The sequence below is a fragment of the Boleophthalmus pectinirostris genome, unplaced genomic scaffold (genome assembly GCF_026225935.1).
Source record: "Boleophthalmus pectinirostris isolate CB_2022bp ecotype Guang Dong unplaced genomic scaffold, ASM2622593v1 HiC_scaffold_1396, whole genome shotgun sequence".
Lineage (NCBI taxonomy): Eukaryota > Metazoa > Chordata > Actinopteri > Gobiiformes > Gobiidae > Boleophthalmus > Boleophthalmus pectinirostris.
The window spans coordinates 9676-25000 of record NW_026571046.1 but is presented as its reverse complement, the minus strand read 5'-3'; the positions used below and the strand labels follow the sequence as shown (position 1 = coordinate 25000).

The window sequence follows — 15325 nt, the reverse complement described above, 5'->3', positions numbered from 1 at the left end:
CTTACTTGTATGTCTAATCAACATGTACGCCAATTAGTCAATAATATATAGAACTATTCTTCTGTTCTGTTTTATGTCAGATGTCCTCCCTAACCCTGCTACTTCTTCTTATCAGGCACTGGTAGTGCAAAGAGCATTCTTGATTGACACTATAATAAACTGTAATGATTTACACTTTTCTTCAAAATATGGTTTCTATTTTCTAATAAAACACTTGAACTTAAAAATACTGTCATAGTAGCCATCTTTCTTCTAGTTGCAGTGCTGATAGTAGAAAAATGCATTATATCAAATAAATGCAATGCGTCATTCACACCACATTACAATTACAATTTCAAATGGAGCACAGGGAGGGCACTTTGATAGATTTACTGTTTTTGGAAGAAACAGCTCATGACCCCCCAAATGTTGAACCTTATAATTATTGGCACCACAAACATACCACAATGATCTTATGGTTTACAAAGAATTCCTTTTGCTAATTCATGCTGGAGAAGACACTGAACTTTGTGTCAGATCTTGCTTTCATGTGAATAGACCACCACTGAATTATGACGTGGCCCCCATCTTAATTTTAAACCAGAGAGATTCTAGATAGTTATCACATGTAAAAAATATCTTGGTCCGTCATGATGTTTTGAAAATGTCAGAGTATTAAATTAGAAACTGTAAAAGTGGTTATACTTGATAGCATTGGTCACAGTGACACACAGTATGAGAAAGCTGCATCCTCCCGATCACATGAACTTTTTTCAGTCATAACTTCAAAGACCCAGAGAAGAGGAAATACATCAAAGTGGGTGACCTCTGGCTCTGAACGCACACCCAACCACATTCCACACAATTACAGAGAGGAGCGGTCCCAAAGAGGAAACCAGGCCCATACTGCCCCATACACACACTCAAATATGAAGGTGAAGTAGCCGTTCATTCTCCATAAGCGGCTGCATAGCACAGGCCCCAAAGTCAGTTTTAATTAGAGCTTCAGAAAGAGCAGTGGATCAGGGCCATATTTCAAAATGTCAGGAAAAAACTTAACCCTACCCTGGCTTATTTCCTTTCTGAGGTCAACACAGTAAATCATTAGCATCATTGAGTGGACTGTAATTTTGTTTAAAGGTGCACTATGTAACTTTCCTGCTAGTGGTGGCGGTGGTAGTAGGGGTCTATGGCTACTGCTTTCTCTCTCTCTCTTTTGACCCAATTTGTTTAATTCTTTCTTTCCTGTTAGTTCCCTTGATAATATTATGGAACGATCATGACTCAAAAATTCCCAAAGTATATCAATTGGGTTAAATTATAGGGTTCATTTTGGGCCCAAAATGTTCAGAGATTTGGAGTTGGATCCAGATATTGGGAATGAATTTCTTTTAACATGTTTACACACAGACATTGTGTTCTGGCTTCACTTCACTGCTCTTGAAAAGAACAAATTAAGGCAATAAACGAGTAACTATAGTGCAGAATTTGGCCATACGCACAAGCTTATACTTATAACAATCCCCAAAGTACCACTTAAAACTTGCGAAATTACTTTTCACCAACCAAAATGAGGTACTGTGCAGTGAGTGGCTCAGCAAACCATTTATTCAAGTATTTAGAATAAAAACTTTATAATATACTGTACACTATGTTCACTAGTGCAGGTCTGACCCCAAGTAATGTAATGACAGTAACATTTTTACAACAGAACTTCACAAACCATCAGTCCAAACCTCTAGAGAATATTCTTGGACATCAAAATGTGTTGTAACAGTTACAAAAACACAAACAAAGTCTAACACAAGGAAGACCATCACATGTGTTTTCTTCAAACAGTCGGATGAAATGTTCTTGGTTTCGTGACTTTCTATTAAGACCAGTTACACAGTATCCATTTTGACACCATTATACTGTACCTGTCCTCTTGGAATGTTCTACAGTATGGCTTTAAACTTGCCTACCTCCATAGTGACAAGCAAGTGGTACTCAACCAAATTACATGTCTGAACTGTGAAAAGGCTAACCCATTCACAGCAATAATGCATGTTATTCCAAGGCATTTTTGAGCAATGTAATGCTTGTAATTGAAGATATGATAGACACATTTAATACCATACTGTGGGACATTACAGTCAAAGCAGTAACATCTCCATGGAGGCAAGCGGGAGACACCACACAGTGCATCTTTAGGACTTGTAACTATCTGCCTGCTTGCTCAGTTACAATGTCTTTTTTGTTGTTGCTGTAAACTCAGATGGTTTACCAGACTACCTACACGCACCACCTGCCGCAAATTGACCACAGTAGCTTTTTGGAGTGTTTTTATCGATACTGACAATTGCTACTCAGGACCACCTCACAAGAACAATTTGGGGGATTTCCTTATCATTCCCTTCATTACCTTTTAATCCTGGTTTATTCCTTACACTTGCCAACAAATTAACTTTGACCACAAAATCTTCACTTGCTGTATTATACCTCTAACATCAAACTATGAAATGCCACAATGAAAAGAAATTTCATTTAGGGCTGCAACAAATAATTGATTAACTGCAACTAATCAGTTATTGAAATAATCATTGACTAATTTAGTAACTGAATAAGTGTAAACTGGTTTATAAACAAACTCCAAACATGCCATGAGCTGAGAGAATAGTTTTTTTTATTTGTGTTTTTGTTGAAATAGTCTGTTTTCAAAGGTAGTCATCTGGACAACACGTTTTAACTGACATCTGGAAGTCATTTTCAGTCTGTCTGTAAATATACTCCATCAAGATTACCTCAAGCGGCTTCATTTCAGCTTTATTTGAGTAAAATTTTGTAAAAAATCTCATGTTCAGTAGCCTTTTGCTTCTCTTAACAACTAATCAATTAATTGAAAGAATAAAAATAATTATAAGTGGCAGCCCTAAATGAATTTCATTTCACCTGTCAATGTAAACCTGCGTACACAACATTTTGAGAGGGAAGACGGCATCTACTTAGTTTTAACAAATAAACAGTATAAAGATATGATTTGTGTAGTCCTGCTAATATAACAAAATCCATGTATGTAACATCTTGTAGTGCTGTTGAGTCCGTGCAAATGGCAATGTTCTCGAGCCTACAGTCACAGGGTTGAGAAGAGCTGTGTAGGAGGGCCCCACATAAGTCCTTAATCCTTTGATATTGTTCAGCCTTCACAGAGAATGATGGGAAAGTCTACATGAATACAGGGAATGTCCAGTTTTATTATTCCCTGCAAGAGACAAAAATAAACAGGAAATTGAGAAAATAATCTAACATAAACATAAACATAAAAGGTGCCCTCAGTTTGTAACTCACCTGGGGTATTAGGTTTTTCTGTATCCTTTTCAACTTTGATTTTTTTCTGCCATTTTTGGTCACAACAGTTTCTTCATAAAATTCATGAGCGAGATCACCATCTTCATCAAAGTACAAGGAGCTGGGAAAGAAATGTATTAAAAGTAATTAGTGTTGTTTCTTATTTAGTTAAAATGTATTATGTAGTACATCTCAGTAAAATAAATTGAGAGAACAAAGTACAAAACTATTACCTAACTAACTAAGTCCTAAAATTTCTTGTCAATGGGTTTCAGAATTATGAGAATCTAGGACTGTTGTCATAGTGATTAACAGTTTGAAATGATAGGAACTAGGAAAAATGTTGTATGTAACAGGAAGCTGAAACACATGTATTGACAACACTGCTCCAGTTGTAACCTGTAGTGTTGTGTGTAGTGTAGTGAACATGTATTATTTACCTCCTTCTGGTAAAGACAAAAGGTGTTGCATTTCGTGCTCCTTTGAGTCGTGCCACAGACTGCTCGCTGCCCACCGAGGTCGTGTCCGCTCCAGAACCAGAGCTCGCCCCCTTCGACTTGGATCCGCTTCCTCCCATCCTCCTCACAGTCACTGATAAGACATAGCTAACATCCACCAAATGGGGTCTGGACAGTCTCCTATGAACTGTCTGAAGTTTTTTACAGCAGGATGGACCTGTAGAGAGAGGAAACTACAGTAAAATGCTGATAATTACAAGGCCATTTTAGACACCGGGTGCCTAAGAGCATTCATTGATCATTTGTAAGCTATTACTATTGAATGCAGATATACGTATTTGTATGAAGTAGGGCTGTATCCAATATTAAGTGAGATTTAGCCATTTTATTTAATGGAATTCTAGTCTTTTAATGGAGAGGTTTACAGTCAATCCTCTGTCAGTAACAGCATATGGTTTTTAAGCTGAGTTCAGATATGGAGGAAGACATTTGACTATTTTTTTGTCTTAAATCTCAATAATTAAATGTTTTGACAGCACTTTATATAATTTATATTTATATAAGTTAAAAATGTTCAGTAGTGAAAAGGCATATCACTTCGCCCTAGTACTATGAATAATAGAAGATATTTAGTTTGATAAGAGATTTAATTTGGGAACAGACTGAAATAGAGCCAATTCTAGGAGTTATTCAGATATTTCATGAATCATATTATCAAACACTTAAGGTGGTCCTAATAGTGTATATTATGTAGATATCTTACATTAAGAACAATGTTATCTGATTACAATTTGCTTTTAGTGCCATTATCAGCCAATAATATGTTAAGGTTTTACCCTGTTATGAAATTACCTAAGACCAATACGTCTTGTGGATACTGTTTTACATATTTGTAATGAAAATGACGTTATAATAATGCTAGATGCTACACTGTACATTGCTTAAAGGTCTGAAAACTAGCTACTAGCACTGAGCTTGTGACGCAGGTGTGCAACAGCTGCAGAGGGAAATGTGCTAAAACGCTTATTTTGTGGGGTTAATCTATACATAACACACTTTTAATCGTTTATAAACAGTACTTATGTACAAACCTCAGCGGTATTCTTAATGCCATACCTTAAATTCCCTGCTAAATCTGCTGCATGTTCTGCATACGGCTCGTACCGCTGCTAGCCTGTTAGCTGTTATGCTTCTAGTGATGAGCTGATTGGACGGCTCGCCTTAAAGAGACAGGCACCTGCAACAAAGTCATGACAAATAATAGTCTAGGAATACTTTAGCTGGTCAGGATAAAATTAGATTAGGGCAATATGTAGAAATATAGAAAAGGTACATTTAAATTGGTACTACAACGTTTCTAATCAGATCTAACTTGTAACTTGGTCCAGTGGAGTCACCTGCTTGTTCACATGGAGATGGATGTTTGGTGCTATACTGTGGAGCATTCTTGGTGAAGCAATTGCATCTCCAGGGAGACAAGCAGGTGCACACCCTAAATCAGAAATGTTAGTGCACCTTTAAGCAATTTTGTTTTAGAGAAATTAAATAGGAGTATAATGTTCTTTTTTTTTCAATCACACCCTTTTCAGAGAGGCATACATCGAAAATTTCCAATACATAAGCCTTGACTTGTTTTTTTTTCCTTTTTGTTTTTTCTTGTAAATACTAAATTTACATTAGTTTTCTAATATGCTAAAAATAAATGATTAGTCATATTTAAATGATGAGGTAGGGTAAAAATAATACAAAATCTTGTGAGAGAATGTACATAATCCTTTACTGATTGTAAAAGACATTGGCACAGTTTGTGAATTTTGATAAAACATGTAAATATGTGCATAGAGTTTTTACATAAGAAACTGAAAAAGTGAGACATTTTGTTAAAGAATAGTATAAAGACAGTACTGACAAAGGACAATGAAAGGTTGAAACGAGTCAATGTTGTCATTCAAAAAGGTCCAGTCAAACCAGGGTGTAACATTACTCTCAAACATGCATAACAGCATACAAATGTCCACACAGTCGTTCTTCCAAATCAACTGTTCAAAAATAAAAATAATAAAAAAATAAAACCATTGAGTTGAACCCATCGGGGGTATAGAGAGGACATGGCAGTGATAGAGCACATATAAACGCTGGTAAGTCTTCTATTAACTGTAAAATTTGACTTAAGTGACAAAAATAGTATGAATCTGGGGTAACCTACAGCTAAAATGCATGTAACTTTTCTGGCGGAGAGTCCACAACATGTGTATCTCATTGAAGAGGTTTTGTCTGGAATGTTTCACAGTAGGACATTGAACTTCTCTGGATATATGTATTAAATTGCATTTTCTATTGCTTTAAATGCCTTGACATATATCTTACTGAGAGTGGAGTCCCCTCTTGACAGATCTGGAATTTTTAATTAAGTTTAATGCCATATTGTGGAACATTCCAGGTAAACCTATAACATCTTCATGGAAACAAGCAAGTAGCAGACTCTCCACCAGAAAAGTTACATATTTTAAATGGGTCATATATCATTTGAACCATTTTACAAATTATTTTTACATATAAATCTTATTTGTTCAGTAGGTAATTTCTGACATAAATAGGGCTTTTATTATACTATGTTGCTCTTATTTTAATCTGATATATTAAAGGCATTACTACATCCAGCATTAGCTCATCTGCCAGTCCTCATCTGTTCACAACTCATTCAGGCACTTCAGACTCTCCAGGTGAAAGGCATTTCACGACACTCGCACAGTTCGCACAGTTCGCGCCTGCCCTGTCTCTCTCTCGCTCTCTGACTCGCTCACTCGCTCGCTCAGTCACCGAAGAGGCGTTTAGACTTGGTTTCTCAGGGATCTTTAGATGCAGCCATGAGTGATCGGGGCATCCAGACCAGCGGTGCATGTCCAAAATCCCGGTGAGGAGTGGTGATCTCAGCCTGGAGTGGAGCCGGAGAGCGCCTCCTGCATCCGAGTGCGGGCCAGAGCGTAACGCTGCACTATCTGCTTCACGTGCTCCTCTTCCTCACGCTGAAGAATACGGAGGAAGTTCTTCAACTCCGGCATTGAGAAGGCATGCCACTGAGCGAGAGAGAGAGAAAGAAGAGGTTAGATTTGATTATGGTAATTGTTGTGAAGCACTTTCTAATCTGTGAAAGGTGCTATATAACTAAACTTTGCTTGCTAGATTATTTTTAGTGGGAATGTTTAAATGAGATAACTAAGCAGCTCATTCAATGAATTAGTATTTTATAATGTAGTAGTCATTTGTGTGACACATTTTCTTTTTTGTAAAGCTTCTGTTTTTGTACATTGTGCAAAAGTTGGACACCTTGCTTTCTTAGTCATTAACAGATTTGTATTATTTTTTATAATGTTTTGATTAGTTAAACCCTCTTGGATCAGACGTGAACCCTTACCATTTTAAAGAGTCTTGAATGATGTATATTATATTAGAAAATTTTTGTTATTATGGTCTAATATACAGGTATCTGATTCTAGAAAGTGGTGTTGGATTTTGACTATATTAATTTTAGCTGCCCCCATCTGCATTAATATTATTGGCCCATATAATGTTGTGAGGTAATCTGAATCTGAGTTTAATAGGCTTAATAATCATTTTTTATAAATAGATTAGGATGACTGATTGGATCATATTCGTTTTTGGTGGGTGGTCTGGTCTACACACCATTTGTCGACAGTATCAAATCATTTTTAGCTGAAAATAGCCCTCAGGCTATTTTAGTGCAGCTCAGACGCTTACACAGACGGACCAAACGTGGTGAATGCTGTCAGTGCATTTCCACTGCAAGGCGGGTGGTCTGACCCTAAACTCAGCAAGACATTAAACAGGAAAGCAATGGTAAATTGAGCTAACTAAATAAATTCCTTTTCTCAATTTCATAAAGTCTATCACAACAAACAGACAGAAACTGTAATGTAATTTGGTGCTATTTAAAATATTAAGGTGCTTACATTGACTTCTCCAGTTTCATTTTCCTTCAAGACAAAACTCAGCAGCTTTTCATTGGGTCCAGCACTGAGACGCAAGCGCAGTGGTCGCTCATCATCAGACAGCTTACGGACATAAACTGTAGAAATAACAAAAACACAATTAATATGAACAGAAATTATTTCAGATAAATGTTGGGGAATAACAGAATAATTAATGGGAGAATAAGATTAGTGATTATTCTGTTTTTCACTCATTACTTATTCAGGTATTCCCAACAAGAAATATCATTTGAAAGCCTGACTGATAATTCCGATTATTGAAATTGCACAATCAAACCTGCCAGCACTGATAATAAGATGCAATACCACATGTTGTGAAATTTGTGTGACATAAAAAAAACCAAAAAAAAACAACAAAAACAAAAACAAATATACCCATCAACTGATGTAATAGTGGAGAGTAGAAATGGTAGGTTAATAACTGTTTCATGAAATGATGCTACTCCATAATTTTGTTGCAGACTGAAAGTAGCTATTAAGGTATATCTGGGGTGGAACTTCAGGTTGTTTTTTGTCTGTACAGTGTCCCTTCAAATGAAGACTAAATTAACTAAAACCATTTAATACCTTGATCATGGCGTTCACTTCGCTCAAACAGTGCAAACTTCCCCGGATTATCGACCACAGTAAACTTCTTGAGCAAGGCCTCGATGACCTCGCGGGCTGTGGTGCGGGAGCTTATGTGCAGGTGCTTGGAGGCATCTTTGGGCAGGTAAAAAGAGGTGCGGCGCTTCACCCCTGCCGATTTCCTCCCAGTCTCCTTCTTTGGAGGAGGAACTGAAACAGGCCGTGCCAATTTGAACTGCACCTTTACGAAACCCGTATAAGAGCCATCCTTATTCTGAAAAATAAAATGGAAGATAAGATTTAACTATGGGGCTTACTTCACAGTAAACATAAAAGTAAAGCATTAAAAAATGAATGCAACAATGCCAAACATAGAATATTAAGCATAGAAAACATTATTATATAAAATAAATAAAAAGGCACAGTATCTAGTCTGCCATCTTGCTAGTTTAAACAACTGCTTTCTGACTGGATAATCGTCTTAACAACTAACACCAAACATCATGTCCGATGTTTTTGTAATTAAGAAAAAATAAGCATCACAACTTTAATATTTAATTTGTGTATATTATATCCGGGGACAGATATGTCATGTTTGTGAGATTTAAGTTTAAAATAAAATGGTACATACTGTACATAACAAAATGGAAATTGTGTAATGTAAATACTGACCACATTCATGAATAAATTGCTGTTGATCTGTGCGTTGTATTCCTTCACTTTTTGTTGAATGTCTGGGGTCGTCAACTCCTGCTTTGCCCATTCAGTCTGTTCATCCTGTAAAATAAAGAAGTAGCATATTTAAACCACCAGAGGTCAGTCTTGCTTCACTCTCCACCCTGACCAGAGAAAATACTAGATGGAAGGTACTAAATTAAAGTTTGTTAACAAAATCAGATCAAGGTTTCCATTTCTGCTAGTTTCTTAATAGCCTAAAATGTGGGAGATATGAAGTTATGCAAGCATTTACTTAAAACATACAATTTTAGTAGACTCTTTTTAAAGATTGTTTCCAACTATCCATAGGGCGCAGAAAGATTAAAAAAAAAAAAGTTACGAGTAGTTAACTCAAGACAAATTATATCTTATGAATGGTGAGATGTTCTGAAAGTGTTACCAATAAACAGGTTGAAAAATAGGGAATATCTCCAATGTAACATTAAGAGTGGAGATCTAAAAGAACTGGACTTTGGAAACAATCTTTTACTTTTACTTTTGATTTTGATCTTGTACACACTAGGGGACTTTTTAAGGACTTGTTGCATCAGCCATCTAACTTCCTGTGAGTGTAGCGCAGGCCTAAACAGTGATGTCAGCTCTCTCTTATCCCCTAGCCCTTATCCCTCGCTCTGAAGAGGAGAGGGAGGGAGAGCGAGAGAGGAAGAGTAAGAGGGCTAGATAGAGATACAGAGGAACACTGAAAACTTGCAGCTGTCTGTACCAGCCCAAACCAATGATGCGGGGCAGCATTCCCCAACTCGGCATTCATGTAAAAATAGCCTCCCTCCTCTCTGGCTCACACAAGTGGTGAGTAGACAATGCCCTCCCTTGTTTTATACAGACATCCTGTGCAGTCAGCTGCCCAGTCACGCTTCAGTCATGCACATTTGGCCTGCAGCATCTGTAGGAACGTTATGCCAATTAGACTTTTCCTGTATGTACTCACCAATGGCACTTCCTCTATAGTACAAATTTTAGTTGAAACAAAAATAAAGTGGCCACAGAATGATGACTCTCCCCCCTCTATACAGTATTTTGAGCTACTAGATAGGAATTAAATAACATATTTCTGCCACTAGGAGTCAGGAAGTCAAAGGCGGCGTGTACATTTAAGTGCCGGTCCCAAGCCTGGATGAAAAATAGAATCATAATCTGGCAGGGCATCAGGTGTAGATTTTGTGCCAACTCATGTTGCTAGTGGGACACAAAGATCATTTTCTGTGATGCCTCCAAGGGGTAGATGGGATGCAAAATTGTAAATGCCAGCTGGGGCATCAGCATTATTGAGAGTCAAGAGCTAATGTGCAAGGCTGCAGATTGGTTTAAGCACCCCTATTTAGTGTGTCAAATAAATCAATAGTCTAGAGCTTTTTAGGTTTGGCAGTTGACATAAATGCCATCTGTGCTTTAGCATGTTCACAAGGGAGTGCCATGCCAAAATGTTCTGACTGAGTACACCTCATCTGTTTTGAGATTTCTCAAGCGAGACAACACCTACAAGAAAGGTACAGAAATTAGTTCTGAAGAAATTGCCCAAATTCCATGACTCATTTGATGCAAAGATAAAAACAACCTGCTTGACAAGGGAAACATTAGTGGGTGTAAAACATGAAACTTGAGATGGGGGCATACGTCATGCAAAATCATAATAGGGTTGTTCACACCATGAAGTTATTTTGAGTGGGCACTCCTTCAACCATGGCATTTTAAACATAATTTCATACAATATTTGATCCTTCCATCTTAACCCAATACAATGACTTACAGTTTAGTTAGTAACCCTATTTGGCATAAGTTTATTTGTTCTGGAGGAACAACTCCCCAGACAGAAATAGACCTCTTGTTTGCAAACTTCCTCTTTAGGCCTACCTTAACGACTTAAACTAACAAAACTAAGCTCTGATAACCAGTTTAGCAGTCCATTGGGCAAATACCATTGTACTACGTGAGTAAATTAGGCTTAAAGCAAATATAAACCCAATATAGACAACTCTTTAATGTGTGCGTAAAGACGGTGCCAATGCACAACCAAAACATAACATCTCAATGCATTAAAGAACAATATTACATTTCTAGCCAATAAATAAAAGCAATTAATCCTTCCTTTTCTTGTTTAATATTTATATTTGTCACTTTGGGGTTTTGGAAAGAAATACGCCCTGATTTCAACATGCGTAAAGGTGGCGGTACTGCGCAACCAATATTCTAGTTCCTTCTTATACTTCCCGTTATTTTTGATTTCCTTATAAAACATTTTACACGATTCATTTGATTTATTAAATTGCCTCTCACCTTCTTAACAACGACATTTTCGGCTTTCTTGGTTTTGGGGAAGAAAGATGTTCGGGCGGTGAAGTACTGCTCAAACTCCGAATCGGACTCTTCGTCGCTGCAATACCCGCTGCTAGTGGAGCTTCCCCAAGTCATCTCAAACGACGGGGTTTTATCTTCGCTTTTTGCCATCTTTTCCCTATTTACTAAGTATAATGCTAGTCGAAAAGTAGAGTCTAAATCAAACTTCTTCTCGTTGATTTGAGCTCAAACGAGGTAAAAACACGCGCTACTCACTCGGAAATGAACTACTCACTCGGAAATGAACTAACCCAACTGTGGCAAAACGCGTACTCGGCAACAATGTGGTGTCTAGCAATAAAACTTTATCAAAAAGTCTAAACGTGCGCAATCTTGTTTTTTTCTCACCGGCCACGTTTCCAATGGCTATACAAACTGTGTGAAACAGGATGTCACCCAGCCCCCGCCCTTCAGAGCCGCGGCTTCCCTCGCATCTCCCAAGCTCCACCCAGACCGTTGAGTTGGAACTTTAGAAAATACACAAAACCAGTGTAACCGGTCGCCATTGGACGCTAAACGGAAATGCCAATGACTTCACTTCCGTCTCTCCCCCCTTTGTAGCCCCCTACTGCTCTGCCATGGTCCTATTACAGACGCAACATTCCCCTCCTCACATATTGTACAGTTGATCATATGATGAAGAAGGATCGGCCACACATACGAGCCATAAACACCACGTGAGAGTAAATTGTTCCTGAAGGCTGTAGTGTAATTGATAAAGATTTAACTCCTTGTTTGCCAGACTTCCAGACCTGGAGCAAGACTAAAACATAGACAATATACAAAAAATCTTCAATAACCAACAAAGAAGCACAGAAGATTGAAAACAGTGATCACAAAAACATATGCATCTTGCAATTGTATGTTTCAGCCATAAATATCATAATGCAAAGGTCTCATCGGAACAATTTTCAAACTTTCCTTTAGACTTCTATATTATTTTAGAGTGACCACAGCAAATGATCTAATTATCAGAGATTTCCGGTGCCTGTTGCCCTTTTCATCACTTCCCGTTTTGGCTGATGACTGGTTGTAATAATGTAAAAAAAATAAGTTCTCAATTCTTGCAATAGACACTAAAATAAAGAAAAAATCTACTTTCTTAATTGAAAAAGTAATGTATTTTCTCATTTTCTAACATGCTGCCTGCACATATTTTGATCACTCATAGGAAAAGCTTATTCATTTCACTACTTCACTACAAACTTTACCAAACCTGTAATTTACATTTACTTGCATTTTACTTTATTTATTCATATGATTATGCGCTGTATCCTTACCTCTTATATATAGGAATATTTTATACTATAATTTAGTTTATTCTACTTACACATAAATCTGTATATTTGTACCTTATTGACACAAGCCTTTTGCCATTTTTGCTAATTTATTTATTTAAAATGCTATTACCATTTATGTTTTGCTCTTTGTTGTTATATTGTAAGATCTGAGCTGCTATGTCCATGTAAGTTGTGGGTCAATGCAATACAAGTCTGTCTCAATATAAAACAACCCATTCCCTCACCATCCTCTCCCAATCCCCCACCACAGACTGCAGGGCCGTTTTCACACGTGCTTCACAGGATGTGAGGAGACCTCCCTGCAGAAGGCTTTCTTTGGACTCTCTTTTTTACATAAACACTTGCAGTGTGGAGGTCATATAAGCAACAAGAAGCAGAGGGTGTGACTGCTATGGGTCAAGGGGACAGGGCTCCAGTGAATGTGACTAATGTGACAGGTATTTATTTTAAAAAGGAAAACTAAATTCATTTTTACTTGTTTGTATATAAACAAACCTCAACTTTGTACTCCTGTTAAGCAATTATGGTCAAATTTACCATTGGCTGTGGTTACATGTCCACCCAATAGAGGTTTTGCATTATAGGGCTATTAAAATGACATGTAAACAAGAAATTCATCTAATTTCTTGTTGATCATGGCCCCTCTAAATACTTACATCATAATTTGTGGTTTGTATGTCATTTAAATAAACTTAAATGTCCAGAAATCAGATTTTAAACAGATTTTGCATGTAAACATAGCCAATGTTTATATGCATTTCTTTTTACTTCTCTTTATTTCCCTTACTTCATAGTTTCTGCAGAAGTAACCACATTCATGTCATCATTTTATTTTGGTACTCTTAATCAATGAGAAGAGAAATGTTCTCTTTTTGATATGCTTTGAACGAGAACTATTGAAATTCAGTACAATGTTTCATTTGAGAGTATGTCTGTTATATACTGTCCTACTAAATATTTTCTACATCTTATCAGCAGTTAAGTGATTAGGCCTTGCATGGATTTTCTTTGTGGTTGAATGTTACTGCAACAATGGCTTTATCTTATTCTGCTGATATATAATGGCTTATGAGGGTGGTATGTCCTATTCAAGGCTGGTGATAAAGACTATGGTGATATACAGTCTCAACCACAAAGCACTGAGGAAAAATAGGCAATGTACTTCCTCTAAGTCTATGTGATAAAGAGTCAATATCATAATTGTCATCATAATAAAATAGCTTTGACGGTACTGTATGTTATTTTCAAATGATAATAGAAAATAAAAGTTTCCCTCAATGCTATACTTGAACGCTATTGTTGAGAGAAGAGACAAAATGGTGTCAATATAACATCTATACCTTTACTGTGAAATTTAAATAATTTTGTTTGATGTAGATTCATAGTGTAGATTCATGAAGGTGCAGTCATCAAAGTACTTTCCTCTATCAAAACAAATATTGTCTCATGTCACCTTCTCTTTAAGAAACCAAAATGAATCGAAATGATGAATCTAATTTACCAATCACTTTTAGTGTCCCTTTAAAGGTACACTTTGTAACTTTTCTGGTGAGGGGTCCATGACTTGCTTGTCCTCACGGTGATGGTTCTCCACTCCACCAAAAAGTTACATAGTGCATCTTTAAGCAAATTTCAATTCTTTATTGCTTGTTGATCAAAAGGACTTTATGACTGTTATGCCACAGTGCAAACAAAACCTATGTCGACCTACTACCAGGCAAGAACAAATGGATATTCTGTCTCCACCATTTATAGCTTAATTTTATGGTCCAGTTTTAGTTTATAGCTGCTTTCATGAAGGGGCTGTAGTTTACAAAAGTGGAACTAGGTGTGGCTAAAAGGGTTCTCTATTTCATACTTTAAAATGTCTTGTTAAGTTGATAAAACACATGTTAGCCAGTTGTCCAAACAGTTGCTAATGTAAACAAATGGACAACAGAATAGACACATGGGGAAGGTCCTTACCACATTCGTGTCGGTCTCTATTGTGTGCTCGACGACTTGTGTATTTTCAGACAGAGAGCCTTGGTCCCAAATGCAGTCCAGCTGAATGAGGGGCTGGCAGCGGTAGTGGCAAGTGAATTTACAATCTGTAGGAACGAAAGACAAGACAAAAACACTGTTTTAAAGTACAATATGGCATTGAATGTATCTGTCACCATGGAGGGAAGCATGTGACACCACTAGGCTAAGTTACAGGGCAGATCTGTGGAGAGGTTATCCCATTCACTGCAAGAACCCATGTTTTTGTAGGTAATTTATAAGCACCAAAACACCTGTAACTACATGAATGCTATATTTCCTGATTTATTCTGGATTCCCAATGTCTCCATGGAGACAAGCATGTGCTAGATCCTCCATCAGGAAGATTACATAGTGCAAGTTTAAAATGTGCACTATGTACCTAGCATTGTTGAGGTCCTCTTCTGTTCAACCATTGTCACTACACTCAAGTGAAAAAATTTAAAATACCAATGTAGCCAATAATTTAGTAGAATCCAGTATATTTTTATGACAAATATTTATTCTCTTCTCTATTTAGTTTTTGAGTTTCAGTTAGGTTGGAATGTTTGTTTTACTTCCTTCCACCCTCAAGGACACGCATTTAAAG

General features: G+C 37.0%; 2 protein-coding genes across 2 annotated transcripts; both read right to left on the bottom strand.

Moving 5' to 3' along the window:
- Nucleotides 1-1565: 1565 nt before the first annotated feature.
- On the bottom strand, nucleotides 1566-5365 carry LOC129407790 (tumor suppressor candidate 2-like). Its single transcript, XM_055149841.1, has 4 exons — nucleotides 4881-5365; nucleotides 3747-3981; nucleotides 3307-3427; nucleotides 1566-3220 (listed from the first exon to the last, which is right to left on the bottom strand). Exons 2-4 carry the CDS (start codon nucleotides 3881-3883, stop codon nucleotides 3155-3157), a joined length of 324 nt encoding a protein of 107 aa, XP_055005816.1. The 5' UTR covers nucleotides 3884-3981; nucleotides 4881-5365; the 3' UTR covers nucleotides 1566-3154.
- Nucleotides 5366-5516: 151 nt separating this feature from the next.
- On the bottom strand, nucleotides 5517-11867 carry LOC110168686 (ras association domain-containing protein 1). Its single transcript, XM_055149840.1, has 5 exons — nucleotides 11354-11867; nucleotides 9014-9118; nucleotides 8342-8615; nucleotides 7736-7851; nucleotides 5517-6841 (listed from the first exon to the last, which is right to left on the bottom strand). Exons 1-5 carry the CDS (start codon nucleotides 11522-11524, stop codon nucleotides 6695-6697), a joined length of 813 nt encoding a protein of 270 aa, XP_055005815.1. The 5' UTR covers nucleotides 11525-11867; the 3' UTR covers nucleotides 5517-6694.
- Between the last annotated feature and the right edge of the window lie 3458 nt (nucleotides 11868-15325).